The 17351-nt window shown below is 39.1% G+C and overlaps 1 protein-coding gene across 10 annotated transcripts in view; it reads left to right on the top strand.

The window, feature by feature from the left end:
* The window catches only part of bcor (BCL6 corepressor), a 189838-nt gene that overhangs the window by 154447 nt on the left and 18040 nt on the right, over positions 1 to 17351 (top strand). For 8 of the 10 annotated variants that reach the window (XM_041211000.1, XM_041211005.1, XM_041210997.1 and 5 more), the window contains 3 exons: positions 875 to 1231; positions 3046 to 3411; positions 6842 to 7176. In XM_041211000.1, the coding sequence (XP_041066934.1) occupies positions 875 to 1231; positions 3046 to 3411; positions 6842 to 7176 (1058 nt within the window). The remainder of the gene's footprint in view (positions 1 to 874; positions 1232 to 3045; positions 3412 to 6841; positions 7177 to 17351) is intronic. The other 2 variants (XM_041210998.1, XM_041211004.1) reach the window with 2 other exon arrangements.

Here is a 17351-nt window from a genome sequence, read left to right as displayed (position 1 = left end):
ATGCCTTCAGCTGCCAAGACATTAAGTTCTGGAATTCCTTCTCTAAACTTCTCCACCTCTCTACCTCTCTTTCCTCTTTTAAGATGCCCCTTAAAACCTACTCATTTCACCAAGGTTTTGGTCACCTGACTCATGTCAAATTTTGTTTGATAAAGCCCCTGTGAAGTATCTTGGCATGTTTTACTATGTTAATAGTGCTGTAGAAATATAAGTTGTTGGCATTGCTAGAACATTTAGCTCCCAGTTTATTCCCTTCTTGTAACCAGGCCTCTGTAATGGCTGCTACATACCATTAAAACGGAATTTGTACTTCTAACTCACTTGTTTTATTTTGTGGTATTTGCATTCTTTATTGGGTAATTCATTTTTGGGCTCCTGGTTCCCCAACACCTCAGATTTAAGTGTCATATATTCATGTTCAAATCCCATCATGGATTCACTCTTCCCTGTCTCTGTAATCTTCTCCAGCCCTATAATTCTCGAAGCATTCCTCCAGTTTTGGGCAATTATTTTGACGATCAGTAATTTTGCCATTATTGGTGTGGGGCCAAGTTGTCTATAGTTACTTGGTTTATTCCTTTCCCCTTTTTTGAATGTTTGTCAGCCTCTAGTCATTTGGCACAGTTCCTAGTTCACACAAATTTTGGAAAATTATGATTAGAGCTGCTGCCAATTTGTCACTACTCTCCTGAGTATTCTGGTGTTTATATCAGGCCTGTTTGCTTGTCATAAGTTAACTTTATTTTGATGCTTTTGATATTTTTAAAATTTTATCTTCTTTCACAATAAACAAAATAGATAGTTGAGAAATCTGCTTATCAAACAGAACATAGGAAATATATTTGACATCTAATCAGCCATTTTTTTTTTGCAGATGATCTAGATGGTAATGCAAAACACCTAGATGGATTGGTTGAAAATTATAAAAATGGAGAATATTGGACAGACCAAACCAATACAGAGAGTTCCACCACTGAGAAAGAACCTGCATCTAATGAGGACTTTGATAAAACTCTACGAACATATCATCACAAGGATGCTAGCTACAGTTCTGAGTCGAGCTTTGACAAGAATAGCCAATATTGCAAGGAAAGGTTACAAGACAAGCAGGATGAAATAAACACTCATGAAGTACAATCAGAGATGAAGGGATATAATGAGAAATGCATCAGTCAAGCTGTAGAGCCAGAAATTTTCAAGATGAAAAGAAAAAGAAGAAGTTCTATCATAGGTGAGAATGATAATACTTTGCACTTTGTTGGTTGCATATGTTTATAATTGTGAGGAATAATTTTAAAAGTCAGTAAGTTGGAATGGGTAAAATACATCATGTATACCAGGCTGGGTTGAAAACCACTTCCTTCTTCAGAAGTCCAGCCGAATAAACACCTGTGGCACATATTTAAAGCATAACTTTCTGTTGGTATAGCCAAAAGATTTCAAAGTTCCTTCTCCTTTTCAGAAATATAAACAAATATGTCAAAATACTTTGAGCACTGAAGTAGCCTTAGTTGTTCCAAAAGTGCAAATGTACATTCTGTTAAAAAATATTTGGAAAAAATAATTTTCTTAACTTGTAAATATAAAATATTGTAAAAGAGATTTGAAACAAATTGCAAAAATCAGACTCCAACTCACTGTATCCTTTGAGTTAGTTGAGAATTATAATTTTATCATATTTAAGCTTTTAAGGCCTGCTTACTCAGGCCTTAAAAACTTAACATTTAAAAAGTGAGTAATTGTGACTGTCAGCTGGCTGGACCAGTGCAATACTGAACTCAAATGCTGTGACCCTTATGTTGAAATCTGGGCCTCAATTTAGTTGTCCATGGTAGGTCTGTTTCCTCAGATCTAGGCCAGGCTATTAAGTTGAATACCTCAGCATAGAGGAGTATTCCTGTGAGGTAAGATTTATGATAGCTGAGTATAGAGCCCACTGTTTGAGTTGTCCTGGCCAAAAAGGATAATATCGAGTTGGAAGGAAAACCAACATGGCAACAAAACAGAAAATCACTCATTTTTAAGGGATAAGTTTGCAGCTTTTAAATATTTGATTCTTTGATTTTTTTTGAGTCTTTTAATTATTTCTCCAATTTCTACCCCACTTGCCCTGAAGTAGCCATTCTACATCTATAAACCTAGACAATGAGTGCTGGTAGGCTTTGACCACAAGGAAGATACCATAACTACCCAGTCTTGTTGCCATCCAACATACATGTACAAGCACACACACTTTTCATGTAGTAATCACTGGATGGCAATGAGGAGCAGCATCACACCATTTTTGTTAGCCTGGGTTACTGAGGCCAGCTGTAGTGTTCCCTACTTGTAACTTGGTTGATCACCTAACGTGGCACAGAATATGTATTGATTTTGAATTTTCCTGGTCTGTACCACATCAAGCAGTATACTGATCCATCAGGGAGTTCATTCTTATCAATTTATCAATAACAAAGCAAATTATATATTCACAGCTGATAGCACTTCTGTCTCAAGAGTATATTTTTTTGATGTAGACCATACTTTAGTACATATAAAAAAAAGATCCGTTCAGGTTACAACTGCATATCAGTGCTGTGCATATGTAAGTGCACCATCATAGGAAATGAGTACATTTCTTAAGAAAATACATGTCATTGTTTGAATTTAGGAGCTGTACTATATGCAAGCAAAATCCAAACCTTTAAATGCAAAAAAAACCCTTCAAGTCAGAATCCATATTAATTTTTATTTTGCCTTTTCAATAATAGTGATTATACATCGTGAACAGAATTGGGAATCTTGATAGGGTAGAAAAATGTTACTGCTGCCTTTAAATAGTTAATTCTTTCATTTGCTAAAATTAACTTCAGAATTACCGTAAGTCTCATTCCTCCAGTATAATTATGTTGTGAATACAGAAAATAATGCACTCGTATTATTGAGAATACATTGGTAATAAAATCGTAATGGTCCTCCGTTGCTCAAAATTTAGTGCTAACTAAGGGTTTGTTGTAGTGTTATTAGCAGTAGGGCATGTTTCATTGACCTGAACTATTTTCACAGTAGATGAATGGACTGAGAAGGAGATGAATGATGAATCCACAGACAATTCAGAAGACTCACATTCAAGTGAAGTAACAAACCTAAAGGTGTGCATTGAGCTGACAGGGCTGCATCCCCGCAAGCAAAGGCACCTGCACCATCTAAGGGCACTCTGGGAGCAGCAAGTGTCTCCTGACAGATCCACTCCTTCCAAGGCAGGCCGGCTCAGTAAGAAGGAGTTAGCTGGGGCCAAAGAGCCAGAGCTCATGGCAAAGGAAACAGAAGTCAAAGACAGGGTAGAAGAAAGAAACACCAGGAAAGGATCAGAGGCCAAATCCAGCAGAAATGGATCTGAAGAGACCTTCAATAAAAGTGACATTGAAAAAGGTACATTTGGAACCTGGAGAAGTCTGTTTTTTTCTTGTTTAATTCTGAAAATACTTAACATAATTTGCTGAGCAGAATGGAACGTCTAACAGTACCCACTCTTTGTCTTTCACTAAATATGAAGCTACCCAGGAGAAGGAATTTTGAAATGTTAAAGCACTTCAGTCAAAGAAATTGAAATGCATTGACTTCAATTTTGATTTTATTTCATTCTAGCCATTTCTCAACAAAAAAGTCATTAAGCACTTGTATGCAATAATCTAATTATTGATGGTCCCCTTCTTTCATTTCTCTCCAGACCATTTGCCACTATGCATCCTCTTGCAGCTTTGAGGATAAGATTGTCTACCCTGTGGGCAGACCCACAACCACTGTCAGTGTTGTTTCAAGGTGGCTAACAGGAGGTGCTATTCAAATTGTGTGAAATCAGGTGATGCCAATTTATCACCCTTCAAGAAAGGGAAGAAAATATTTTGATACGCTACTCCAACTAAGTATCTCAGCTAAATGCTGGTGAAAGAGCCTGCCTGAAGCAAACAGATAATAGCGTCAGGCTGATTTAAGGCTCAAGGTTGGGATGTTCATTTTGCGGTGTTGGCTGCCTGGCTAAATTGGCCATAATATAATAAAATTAATAATTGAATACTTGAAAGTGTAATGTTTGGCCTGACATTGTTGAGCAGAGCTAAAATGACAAAGGAAAAATCCTGCCAATTCTTGAAATCTGAAATAAATGCTGGAAATATTCAGTGGGTTTGGCCACATCTGTGAAGGGAGAAAGAGGGTTAATGTTTCAGTTCTGTGACCTTTCATCAGAACTATAAAGATGTAGAGATATAGCAGTTTTTAAATGAGCACAGAGACAGGAAAGGGGAGAAGGGAGGAATGAAGGTCTGTGACAGGGTGGAAGACAAAAGGAGATGGTAATGGAACAAGTAGAGAAATAAAAGATGGATGCAGAGGAACTGTAAATAACAACAGCAGAACTATTACCAGCACGTGCTGCCTGAAAAAAAAATGGGAGCAGTGGTCATGATCTGAAATTGTTGAACTCAGTGTTAAGTCTGGAATGTTGTGAAGTCCCTAATCGGAAGATGAGATGCTGTTTCTCGACCGTCCGTTGAATTTCATTGGCCAAGGACAGAATGGTCAACGTGGGAGTAAATGACACTCAACTGGAAATTCGGGGTCATGCTTACAGACAAAATGAAGGTGTTCAGCAAAGCTGTCACCCAGTCTGTGGTCTCACCAGTGCAGAGGAGGTTGCATTGTGAGCAGCAAATACAGTATGCTAAATTGAAAGAAGTTCAAGTAAATCAGTTTCAACTGGAATGAATGTTTGGGACCCTGGACGGTGGAAATAGAGGAGGTGAAAAGGCAGGTGATGCATCTCCTGTTAATTCATGGGAAGGGGAAGCAGATATTGGGGGTGATGGTAAAGTGGACCCAGGTACCACGGGGGTAAAAATCTTATCAGAATGTTGAGAGGGGAAGGAAGGGGAATATGTGTTTAGTGGCTGCATAGTGCCAGGAAATGGCGGTGATGATCTGTCGAATGTGGATGCTGGTGGGGTGGAAGGTGAAGACAAAGGGAACCCTATCCTGCTTCTGGGAGAGATGGGAAAGTGTGATGCCAGAAGCGCAGGAAATGGGAAATGTCAACCACGGTGGAGGAGAATCCTCAGTTGAGGAAAAAGGAAGACATATCAAAACTCTAGCTTGGAAGTGCATCGTCAAAACAGATATGATGGAGAAAGTTGGAGAATAGAATTAAATATGAAGCTGTCCAAAAGAAGGAATTTTGTAATGTTAAAGCACTTAAAATTTTAAAAAGTACAAAGTAAAAGCAACTAATAAACTCCACTTGGCCAGAGATTTAAACATATTTGGTATGTCCAATGTGGATTAAATGGTTACTGTGTTTGAGTTGAAACACCAGAACTGATTTTCTGAGGATGTGTTTTAAAAACTGAGCACATGACTGCAGTACTTGTGCATTAACCTGTGTTTGCAAGTTTTAGAATAAAGTTAATTTAAATTTTCATTTTTTTTTTAAAAAGCAACAGCAATCTCCACTCTTTCGCTCTTTCTGCACTACTTTAACTCACTTCTGAAAGAGTAAGACAAAGAAAGAGAACCACTTTCCTGTTTTGGACTGAATATCAGTTCAATTAAGACAGAGGCATTATATTTTCTAATGTATTATTTAATAGTTTATACTTTTTCCTCTTTTCTAGTTTCTTGTTTTGTCATTTGGGTGTATTTCATTTTTATTCAAAATTATTCCACTTTTTCAAAAGTGACATTTATTAAGTTCTCTTTCTTGCTTAACATTTCCTGCTTAAGGTTTGTAGAGATAAGCCAGGGAACTACAGGCCAGTGAGTCTCACATCAGTGGTAGGGAGACTACTGGAGAAAATTCTGAAGGAGAGAATATCTCCACTTGGAGAGGCAAGGTTTCATCAGGGATAGTCAGCAGGGCTTTGTCAGAGGGAGGTCATGCCTAACAAATTTGATTGAATTTTTTGAGGAGGTGACCAGGTGTGTAGATGAGGGTGGTGCAGTTGATGTAGTTTATATGGATTTCAGCAAAGCCTTTGACAAGGTCCCACATGGGAGACTTATCAAGAAGGCAAATGCACGTGGGATAAAGGGTAATTTGATAAGGTGGATTCAAGATTGGCTTAGTTGTAGGAGACAGAGGGTAATGACAGAAGAATGCTTTAGTGACTGGAAGCCAGTATCCAGTGGCATACCACACGGATCTGTGCTGGGTCCCCCCCATTACTTGTCATTTATATAAACGACATAGATGACTATGTGGGGGGTAGGATTAGTAAGTTTGTAGATGACACAAAGATTGGCTGGGTGATTAACAGTGAGGTTGAGTGTCTTGGGCTACAGGAAGATATAGACGGGATGGTCAAATAGGCAGATAAGTGGCAGATGGAATTTAACACTGGAAAGTGTGAAGTGATACACTTTGGAAGGAGTAATTTGACAAGGAAGTATTCAATGAACAGCATGACACTGTGATTCTGTGATAATTGTCCATTCTATATTCATGCACTGAATCCAAAATTATCGGCAGTTTCAAAACAGATTAGGTTGGGTGTTTGCATACATTGCACTGCCCTACTTATAACTGGGTGCTGAGATGATGCAAAAATCAGTCTTGTTCTCTTATTTATGGACTTGTGTCTTATAGTAAACCCATATGATATGTCCCTTAATTCTGGAACACTTTATACTGCAGCTGACCACCAAATGTTCTCACACATATAGAATGATATAAAAATTTTAAAATGTGGCCAATATTCAAGTGACATAAAAGGACAGTACCATCAAGCTATTCCTAAGATTATGAAAATCATTAGTTAAGTCTAAATTTCAAGAACCTCTTATTAAAAATTATGTAATTTTTTTTTAGGTTTTTCTACACCCCCAGTATCCCCAAGGAAAAGAATAGTTCCATCTGGCACAACAAGCAGCAACTGGCAAGTACAGCAAAAAACCAGTACGCCAGTGTCACGATCATCAAGTAAACGGCAGAGAAACAAGGAAAGCCACAAATTTGGTGCCTTGTGTGCTGGAGAGGAAGAGGACCATCTATATTCACCAGTTTCACCAAAGTATTCGAACACAGAACGAGAAAAACCTTCAGGAAAGCGCCAATGTAAAACAAAACACCTAATGCGTCAGGATAGAAGGAGGTCATCCCTGACAGCAGATGATTCAACTGATGTTGAGAGCTCAGAAGACAAGGTATAAGCTTAATTTGTATTTTCATGCGAAATATGATGTGTAGCAGGCACGGGCATGGAGCATAGCTCCTGTAACAAATTTGCATCACCCTTGGGTACAGATAAGGGTCACAATAAGACAACAAGAATCATAAAATCAAAAGGAAAATATTGGGGATGTTAGAAATCTGAAATACAAACAAAAAAAAACGCTGGAAATACTCAGTAGATCTGACAGCATCTATGGAGAGAAACCATTAACATTTCAGGTCGATGACCTTCATCGAAACAGAAGAAAGAAATGCAAAAGTTTTTTTAAGATCCTTCATCTGAGGAAGCATTGGCTGTTTGAAAATAAAAACTTGTATTTATATGGTGCCTTATTATATATCATAGAAAGGTCACAAAGCATTTTTACTATTTGTTTATTACTTGCACTTCACTCTGTGAGTACACCTTTCCTTGAGTATCTTTCAAAGATCCAATAACTACCAACAGCTAGCTTTAAACAACTGCAGCCACCTTTCTATTGTCTCAAATTGCAATGAAAGGCAGCTCATTACCTCAGTGGTGAGTTTATTAATATGAAACAACCCCTTCTTTGTACCAATGGCTCCAGCATGTGGCTCTAAGGTAGACTTTAAACCTTTTTTAACTGGTTTTCATGTAGAAGTAGCACTTTCATGTAACTCATATCCTCATGTGGAGGAATGGTTGAAGGCTTTTGCTAAATTAGTAGTGAACTAATGGGAAAGTCCCAGATTCAATCCTTAGACTGACATGTGTTGAGCTGTTTTGGTCATGACAACAGTAGGAGTGCTACCTTGATGCCCCCAATTTAGGGAGCAAGAAATCAGAGGGCAGAATTTTCAGGTCGGCGATCAGGGGCGGGGCGTCATTTAGACTTTTAGTTCAGCAGGTGCACAGCTGACTTGGTTGCGTGCCTGCCAAACTGTCAAAGGCCTATTAAGGCCATTTAAATATCAATTAAAACAATAACCTGAGCTGCCTTTCCAACCTTAAGGTTAGCGGGCAGGCGAAGAGCCCAGGCAGCCTTCACATTTTTCATGAAACCTCATGCACGGGCAGGATGAGGTTTCATGAAGGGTTTATTTATTAAATAAAGAATTTTCAAACATTTGATAAACATGTTCCAGCTGTCACGTGAGGGGACATGTCTAATTAATTTTTTTCTGACTTTAATAAAAACTTAGATTCCAAACTTATCTCCCTGAGGCAGCACCGTGCCTCAGGGAGATTTCTGTGCTCTTTCGGTGCATGCGTGGAAGAGTGCAGGCCCCAAATCAGGGAATCAGCCCCTGCCCGCACAGGGAGCTCTCTGTGCTTCAGGGTGCAAGTCACGCTGGGCGGGTCTTAATTGGCCTGTCCAGGTAAAATGGCGGCGCGGCCCCAATTGGGGGCGCCAGGCAGGTTTGCGCCCAGCCCCGCCTGCCCCCGCACAATCCCCCTGACGGGGGGATATTTCTGCCCAGAGAGTGTTTTCATTCTTAATCATCAAATTGGTCACTGCTGAAAAGTTTGTGTGTGTACAATTCATGTGAGTATAAGATTGAACTCAGCTTGAACAGTGACCCACCTGGTGACACACCAGGGGGTCTTTCACGGTCATGGAATCAGTATACCCTTTGGGTGTGGGGTTGGCAATGGTCAGATGAAGAAAAAAATATGCTATTGTGCATACTGAAATGCACCTGTCAGATATTAAGATGGCCTGAGGTTTCAAAAATCAAAATACTAAATTTTATTTCATCTATTTTTTTAATTATGCACAATTACTTTCAAAGTTGGATTGTTGTGTTATACGTTTTAGAATCATTTTATTTGACATCCGGTGGAAGTTACGCATGGATGGAAACAATTAATGGTAATTACACACTTTAGCATAAATTTCCTGGTTCCTTATTTTCTTGGTTAGCAATTCTGTATACACATCTGTAGGACTTGTTTGGTTAACGTGGAACAGAACTTGCTGTGGATCCAATTACAAGGCATGCGCCACTTCCACTATCTGTCGTGTGAGATTTTGCCATGTACTACCAAAGGGCTAATTGGTTAGGGATAGGCTGCATAACTTTTAATAATTTTACATTTTTTTTCAGGAAAGAGAGTGCAATTTTTTTGAAATACTCCAATACAGCAGAATTTCGTATAATTTGGAGATGTGCCCTAAATGGGATTAGATTTTCCCAGATATATTGTGAATATTGTTAATGGTAATTACACCCTTTAGCATAAATTTCCTGGTTCCTTATTTTCTTGGTTAGCAATTCTGTACACACATCTGTAGGACTTGTTTGGTTAACGTGGAACAGAACTTGCTGTGGATCCAATTACAAGGCATGCGCCTTTCTGTGTAGTGGGTAGTAACACCATCTCTTTTGCTACCTGGCTTCCTCCCTCGTTATCCTTTTAGAGTTTGTTTTTAACATTGCAGAATAAAAAAATAACATTTTACAGAATTTGTTACGGTGGAGCGGGTGGAGAATTGGGGGGGAGTGGGTGGGAGAGTTAAATATACTATTTTCATACCTTGCACAATTTCTTTCACCTGCTTATAAATCAAACTATACAAGTAACATCCACTACTATTTCGGTAACCAGGACTAAACATAGCTCTCATGTTAACAGCAATAGTTGCCCAAATTCAGTTACTATATTATGCTGGACATTATTAATCTATTAACCTAATAAATGCAGAGTTTTACTTTACTACGAAAAAAAATAGGTGAGACACCTCTATTTATATCAACTTAATGGAAAATTCTCTGTCTTGCAGCTTAGTTCAGTTTCTAACATAATAACTTAGGATATTTTGCACTTGGTTAGTGTGATTCACAGTGTAAATTTGCAGCTGAAATATGAATAGAGTTTCAATGCAAGTTACTGAAATATTAATTAGAGATCAATTTATGTTGGACAGTCAAATTGTATATACACTTTTTCAAAGGGTCAGGTGTCTGATTCTACTGAGTATTTAATTCCATCATGTAGTTAAATGTTTTTTTTTATTAACTAAGGGTTTAAATCAGGTAAGGCCAGCCTTTAATGTGAAAAAAAATAGAACATTTGAAAACTTCTCATAGTTTTTGCCCTTTATTTTCAGTATCTAAAGTAATTTTGATTTAAAACTTAAATAATATGATTTTAAATAGAAATTTCTGTTTCTTGTAACCTGGAAACAACAGTCAACATAAAACATTATGTTAGTAACAACTGAACAACACAGGACAGAAATGTCAAGCATGCAGTGTAGGTCTTGCGTTTTTTGACACAGTGTCGCTAGAGCGTGAATATCATGTGTGAGCACTAAAGAGCTCAAAACATGTGATGTAATAATTAAGGCAATAATGGTTATTTGATAGGACTTGAGCCATATTATTAAATGAATGCATTTTAATAAATGCATTGACCTTGCCAACAGGTGTCAATGGAGAGGCAGCTAGGAGAAAACTGATATATTTGTTTCAAGATTCAGATTTTCTTCCAACTTCCTTTCTTCATAGTTATTACAGTCACAATTCTCAGAGCATTAAACATGGTAGAGGAGGGCCAGCAAGTGCTTGAAAGGCCTGTCATGTGTTAAGTGCCATTCACTCTGAAGCAGTTGATGTCCAAATGCAGCAAGACCTGGACAATATCAAGGCTTGGGCTGACAAGTGGCAAGTAACATTTCACACCACACAAGTGCCAGGCAATGACCATCTCCAACAAGAGAGAATCTAATCATTGCCCCTTGACATTCAGTGGAATTACCATTGCTGAATCCCCCATTATCAACATCCTGGGGGATACCATTGACCAGGAACTGAACTGGACTAGGCATATAAATACTATGACTACAAGTGCAGGTCAGAGGCTAGGAATCCTGCAACGAGTAACTCACCTCCTGACTCCCCAAAGCCTGTCCACCATCTACAAGGCATAAGTTAGGAGTGTGATGGAATACTCTCCACTTGCCTAGATGAATGTAGCTCCAACAATACTCAAGAAGTATGGCACCATCCAGGACAAAGCAGCCCACTTGATTGGCACCTAATTCACAAACATTCACTCCCTCCACCACAGTAGGGCAGCAGTGTGTACCATCTACAAGGTGAACTGTAGGAATTCACCAAGGCTCCTTAGACAGCACATTCCAAACCCATGATCGCTACCATCTAGAAGGATAAGGACAGCAGACACATGAGAACACCACCACCTGCAAGTTCCCTTCCAGCCACTCAAAATCCTGACTTGGAAATATATCGCCGTTCCTTCACTGTCACTGGGTCAAATTCCTGGAACCCCCTAACAGCAAGGTGGGTGTACCAACATCACATGGGCTGTAATGGTTCAAGAAGGCAGCTCACCATCACATTATCAATGGCAATTAGAGATAGGCAATAAATGCTGGCCCAACCAGTGGCACCCACATCCCATGAATGAATAACAAAAAAATTTTTGGAATAATATCACAATACAGGGAGTCTCCTATACCAAGCATGGCATTAGAGATTTGCTTAAGAAAGCTGTAACTGAGCAAGGAGGTATTGATTCAGCTATGCCATCTTCTGTATGTAACAATATGGCCCCAAATTTATATATACCAGGCTCTTTCCGGACTAGTGTTGAAGTCAAATGTCCACAGCTGTGTCAAAGAGGCTACAGATGTGTTATCCTACACTTCATTCCCTTCATCACTGACTAAAGGCAACAGATCTGCTGAATTTCCTAGATAGTCATCAATTGTACTCACATTGTCATTTAATGCCTCATGGAATGGTTACAGCACAGATGCTGGCCCTTTGAAGAAGCAATTCACATGGTGTCACTTCCCTGCCTTTTCTGTGTAGCCCTTCAATTTTTTCCTTTTCAAATAATAATTTAATTCCCTTTTGAATGCCTCAATTGAACCTGCCCCCACCAGACTCTCAGGCAATGCATTGCAGATCCTGACCACCCGTTGCGTGGAAAAGTTTCTCCTCATGTTGCCATTGCTTCTTTTGCAAATTGCCTTAAATTTGAGCCCTCTGGTTCTTGAATCTTTCACCAATAGGAACTACTTCTCCCTATCTACTCTGTCCAGACCCCTCACAATGGAGGAGTAGAGTTGGAATTTAACTTCACTTTGCCTGGTTTTGGGTTATAGAGATTGTGATCTCTCACACCTGAACCCCCCCAGAAATGCACAGGCTGCCAAATTGAAACAGGTGTTAGGCACTTGGAATTCACAAATCAGGGCCCTACCACTGATTTGGAGTTGGAGCACAAAGTTGGAGAGCAATTTGGTGGAACCTGCATGAACCAGTTTTCTGGTTCTTCCATGCTCAAAGGAGTCTGCTGCAGCTGACCAAATTGAAAAAGGCGGAACAAACTTTTTAATAGTTGAATCTCTCTGAAACCAGCAGGAGCAGAAGTTCACCCCGGCTCTATAAAAATAGTGCAAGCTGGAGCCATGGTGGGGTTGCTCTCCCAGGACCTAACTGTGGGCTGCCCAAAATTCCTATGGGCTTGGCCAGTGAGCTGTATTGGGACGCCCACTATTCATTGGTAGTATGCAGATGAAGGGTGAGTCCTGTTTTGAAGCAGATCTCAGTCCAGCTTCTTTGGGTATGCGTGGTGCTGACCATTTTCTGTGACTGTATGAGTTGGATTTCTCTCTCAATCATCCAAAAGGGAATTTTGTGTACATTGTGAAGATGTAAGGATCCTAGTGCAAAATCGTATATGTCAGTGCCTGCTGCCCTGGAAGCTTTCACAATGATCCATTTTACAGAGGAATGGCAAGTAGGATGATAGCAATTGGGAAACCAAGGCTCCTCAATGCAGCCATGCCTTATGACATCCATATACTGACTATGGACCAAAATGGGACTCGGATGTAACAAAGCTCATGCTACAACCCAGGATTACGATCAGATATATGATTGGTATCTCGAAGTAATGTTCCACATGACTAGATTGACCAGACAGCCTTACAGTATGATGTCCAGGATTTCCAGAATAATTGCTCCATAACTTTGCCACAAAATAAGAGCTCAGCATGAATCTAGAAGATATGAATGGCCAAAACATGATTGATTTGGTGGATGGAAACTCTATTGAGGAATTAGCAGCAGTACCAGCAATGCAGCAAGGAAAATAGACATTTAATGCGTATGCCTTCCGAGGAGTTCCACAGCAATCCATTTCTGAGGATAAAAGCAAAATACTGTGGATGCTGGAAATCTGAAACAAAAACAAAAATTGCTGGAAAAACTCAGCAGGTCTGACTGCATCTGTGGAGAGAAAGACAGAGTTAATGTTTCAAGTCCATATGATGAAGAGTCATACGGACTCTAAATGTTAACTCTCTCTTTCTCTCCACAGATGCTGTCAGACCTGCTGAGCTTTTCCAGCAATTTTTGTAATCCATTCCTTAAACCACATTTACCAAATAACTGCCCAGCCACCTTAAGATACACTGTAATATTCAGTTCCTCAAATGTCATCTTACGTTGGGGTCCTGTTGTGACCAAAGATGAAAAAGTAAGTCATGGTGTTCCAATCAGTTGCCCATCATTTCCTATGTTATACTGCATGAATGTTGGTAGCTTGAGTTGGTATGAAGCTGCCTCCTATTGGTTGTGTTTTGATTCAGATATGTGACATTTTTTCCAAAATTTCCCTGTTGAGAATAGCGAGTATATTAACTGAATCCAAGGTTTCACTGTTAATTCACCAGAAATCTATCTACCAACCAGAGTCCATTTGCTAACCAATCAGCACTCTCTTCTCACACAGTATAAAGTTGTTGCTTCTCCTGACATTGATATTCTTGTGGTTATCCTGCTAAGTACAAGACAAAAAGCTTTGACAAAATGTCTTTTCTCAGCAATACTCAAGTTCTGTACTACCAAACAACTATTTAAAATCTATAAACATGAGACCTCTCTGTGCTGTGTATTGAGTGCTCTGCATGTGAATCAGGCACATTCAAGACTGTAGTTGCCATGTGACGACTGTGGTTTTTGCCTGTTTTAGGTTACCTCTTGCCATATGTGGTCCGCCAAGTATTTCTGGGTAGGGTGACCATCAGTCCATCATGTCATGTACTTTATATCTTCCTGTGTATTTGAAGAAGAGTTTGCAGTTCCTGGCCTATCAAAGTAACTTTTCTCATCCAATAACGAATACGTTTTAAGCAGTTTTTTAGTTAACTTCGCTATTAGCTATTTCAAGCACTTCAGCTGTGAACTGCAATCTGGAAGTGCTTATGTAAAGAAACCTATCTTCTGTTTTTTCATTAGCAACCAATATTTACTATAAACTAGCTGGAAAATATAATCCCAGAAACAGTTTATCCATAAATTATATCCCACCAACTATTTCTAAAAGATATATTTTTAAAATTTAATACATCTGATCATCCACCAGGAGGTTATCAATGTTAAAAATTCACTGTTTGTAGGGCTGTTTTTGGAATGTGTTACTACTGGTCCCCGGGCGACATCCCCAAATTTGTTTACTTCCCAAACGGGACCCAAATTTTGTTATGCTCCCAGGTAGAAGGAATGAGCAGGCTCCCCTTCTTTATTCAACCCCCTCAGTTGGTCGCAACAAAGTTAATTTAAAAGGGATCCTTTCTCCATCCAAATGAATTTTTTTTAGAAGGAGCCAATTTAACCAGGCTCTCTTGAGTCGAAGAAAGCATACACTTATTAGATTCTAAAAACCTAAGAAAAGTAATAAAAATGCAACACGCATACACACAGATCAGAAACAAGAAGTTAAGCATCCAAATAAAAGCTAAAAAAGATATACAAATCAGCCTTTGGCTTGTCCGTGGGGCAAATATTGCAAAACATTGTAGCCATTAAGTTGGATGATTCCAGTAGAGTTGACTTTGGCAGTTTTGCAGTTGGTTTGGAGACACTTGGTTCTGCAGGATAGCTGAAGAAGCTGTCCTATTTCCTTTTTGATTGTGGCTTCTGCTGAGCCTTGCCTCCAGCAACAGAGAGAGATTTCACCTGCAACTGCAGGGGTGAAAGGTTGGTGGTCTTCTTGCTGTGTGTGTCACGCACACACGCGCACACACACACCTCTGCAGCCAGCTTTGTGTTAACCAATTGTCCCTGTGTATTCCTGACAGGGAAAAGATAAAGCATATCTTGCGCTCAGAGTCCGTTTTCTTGATCTCTGACCATTTTGCACATTTTGAGATATGAATCAACGGAAGATGGGTTTAAGATGACTGCTGAGACATGGTAATCAGTCTTTTGTCTCTGCAGCCACTGAAAATTAAAGTTCAGTCTTTTGCATCTTTCCTATCTCCCATTTAAGTGTCTCTGCTTGACGGAGGCAATGGACACCTTTTCAGGTGCGACATTCCATGTTCTCCCAGGACAAGTCTGTCAGTATAATCCACATAGAAATTTTTCCAGAAAGTGGTTACTTTACATTATCAGCTATCTTTCGCTCAGTGTCCTTACTTGTATTTCTTTAAAAACACGTCTTCCTTAAAAAGATCAATTCATACTAAGTAATAAGTAATTTGTGGCTGTAATCGGCTTTTCATGACAAATGCAAAAGGGAACTTGCTAAAAGTCCAATTGTGTGCTCTATGTCACTTCTCGCATGTGGCTAATTTATAAGGGACATGCCACACAACATTTTGAAAAACCTTTTTAGGAGATACATTTTATGATAGCCACCTCTGCCCTTGAGATTTTTCAAACTTATTTGAACTTCTGAGCATTTAATTTTAATTGATACTGCCACCATAATTAAAATAATGGAACAATTCTAAACTGCAAATTTTACAAAATTATTCTTCCAGGTTCACACTCCATGATTTTATGTCCCATATTTATGAATGGAAAATTGAGGAGTGCACTGTTGTGATTTTCTAATATGCATTGCTATCCACAAGGCTATGTGCACATTCATAAAATCAACCCTTAAGTATTCATAGAATTATAGAAATTACAGCACTTAAGGAGGGTAATTGGCCCATCATTCCTATATCAGCGCTACCTCTTAAACTGGAAATATCTATTCAATTCCAGTTCATTGTCCTTTTAAACCCTTCCTTTTCAAGTACCTCTGTAATTCCCTTTTAAATTATGTAATACTCTCAGCATCAATAGCCATTTGTGGGAAGGAAGTTGATCTTCTAATAATCTTTCATGTGAAAATATTTCATCTGAGTTTCCCATTCATTCTTCTACTCATAATTCTGACTTAGTTTTAAGTAGGATCTATCATTGTACCTTCCTCATCTACATGTTGTTTTGGGGACATCATCTGCAGACGAGCTTCCAATTGTATACTGATGAAACACAGCTCTATTTTGCTACAACCTCTCCAGCATCTCCACTGCCTCTGTTTTATGAGATTGACCCCACAACAAACTTTATGCACACCATTGATTCCATCCACCTTTTCAGCCACTGTCTCCCAAAATTATTCCAATCCCAATCTTGTTGTCTTATTCGACTCTGGACTCAGCTCCTGACTTCATTCTCTCTTACCTCAAAGACTGCTTACTTCTACTGTCACATCACCTGCCTCCACCACTAATGTGACCATCTGCTGCTGAAAACATCCTTAATGATTTTTCACCTACAGACTCATCTATTCAATTTGTCACCTATCCTTCACCCTACAGAAAGTTCAGCCTATCTAAAACACATGGTCCTCATATCTTATGTTCACCAAGGGCTGCTAACCTATCACTGCTGTCCTTGCTGAGTTACATTAGCTCTTAGTTCTTCAACACTTTCAAATTAAAATTTCTGATCCATGTGACCTTGTCTTTTCACAAAACTGTAACCTCTCCTGGCCCTAACGCCATAAGTCCTACAATCTCTAACCTTTCACGAATTCCCCTTTCAACTCACAACTAGGCTGTCATCCCCTCAGCTGCTTGGGCTCCATGCTCTAGACTCCTTAACAAAACCCCTCTGCTTCTTCACCTCCATCTTCTCCTCTTTGGCCAAGCTTTTGGTTATCTCTCCTAATATCACCTCCTTTGGGTCAGCATATATTTCTGATTGCTCCTCTGTGAAGCATGTTTTTAAACAATATATAAATGCATGTTATTCTTGTTTTTAAAATAAATAAATGCAAAACTTCTGTCTTATTTTTGAGTAAAATTCTAAGCTTTAGCTTGGTTTCCCAGGGTAGTGTGGTTAGGGAGACAAGTCATTCTGAAGT

This window comes from Carcharodon carcharias, chromosome 18, assembly GCF_017639515.1.
Source record: "Carcharodon carcharias isolate sCarCar2 chromosome 18, sCarCar2.pri, whole genome shotgun sequence".
Lineage (NCBI taxonomy): Eukaryota > Metazoa > Chordata > Chondrichthyes > Lamniformes > Lamnidae > Carcharodon > Carcharodon carcharias.
This window is presented reverse-complemented; position numbering and strand designations above follow the sequence as displayed.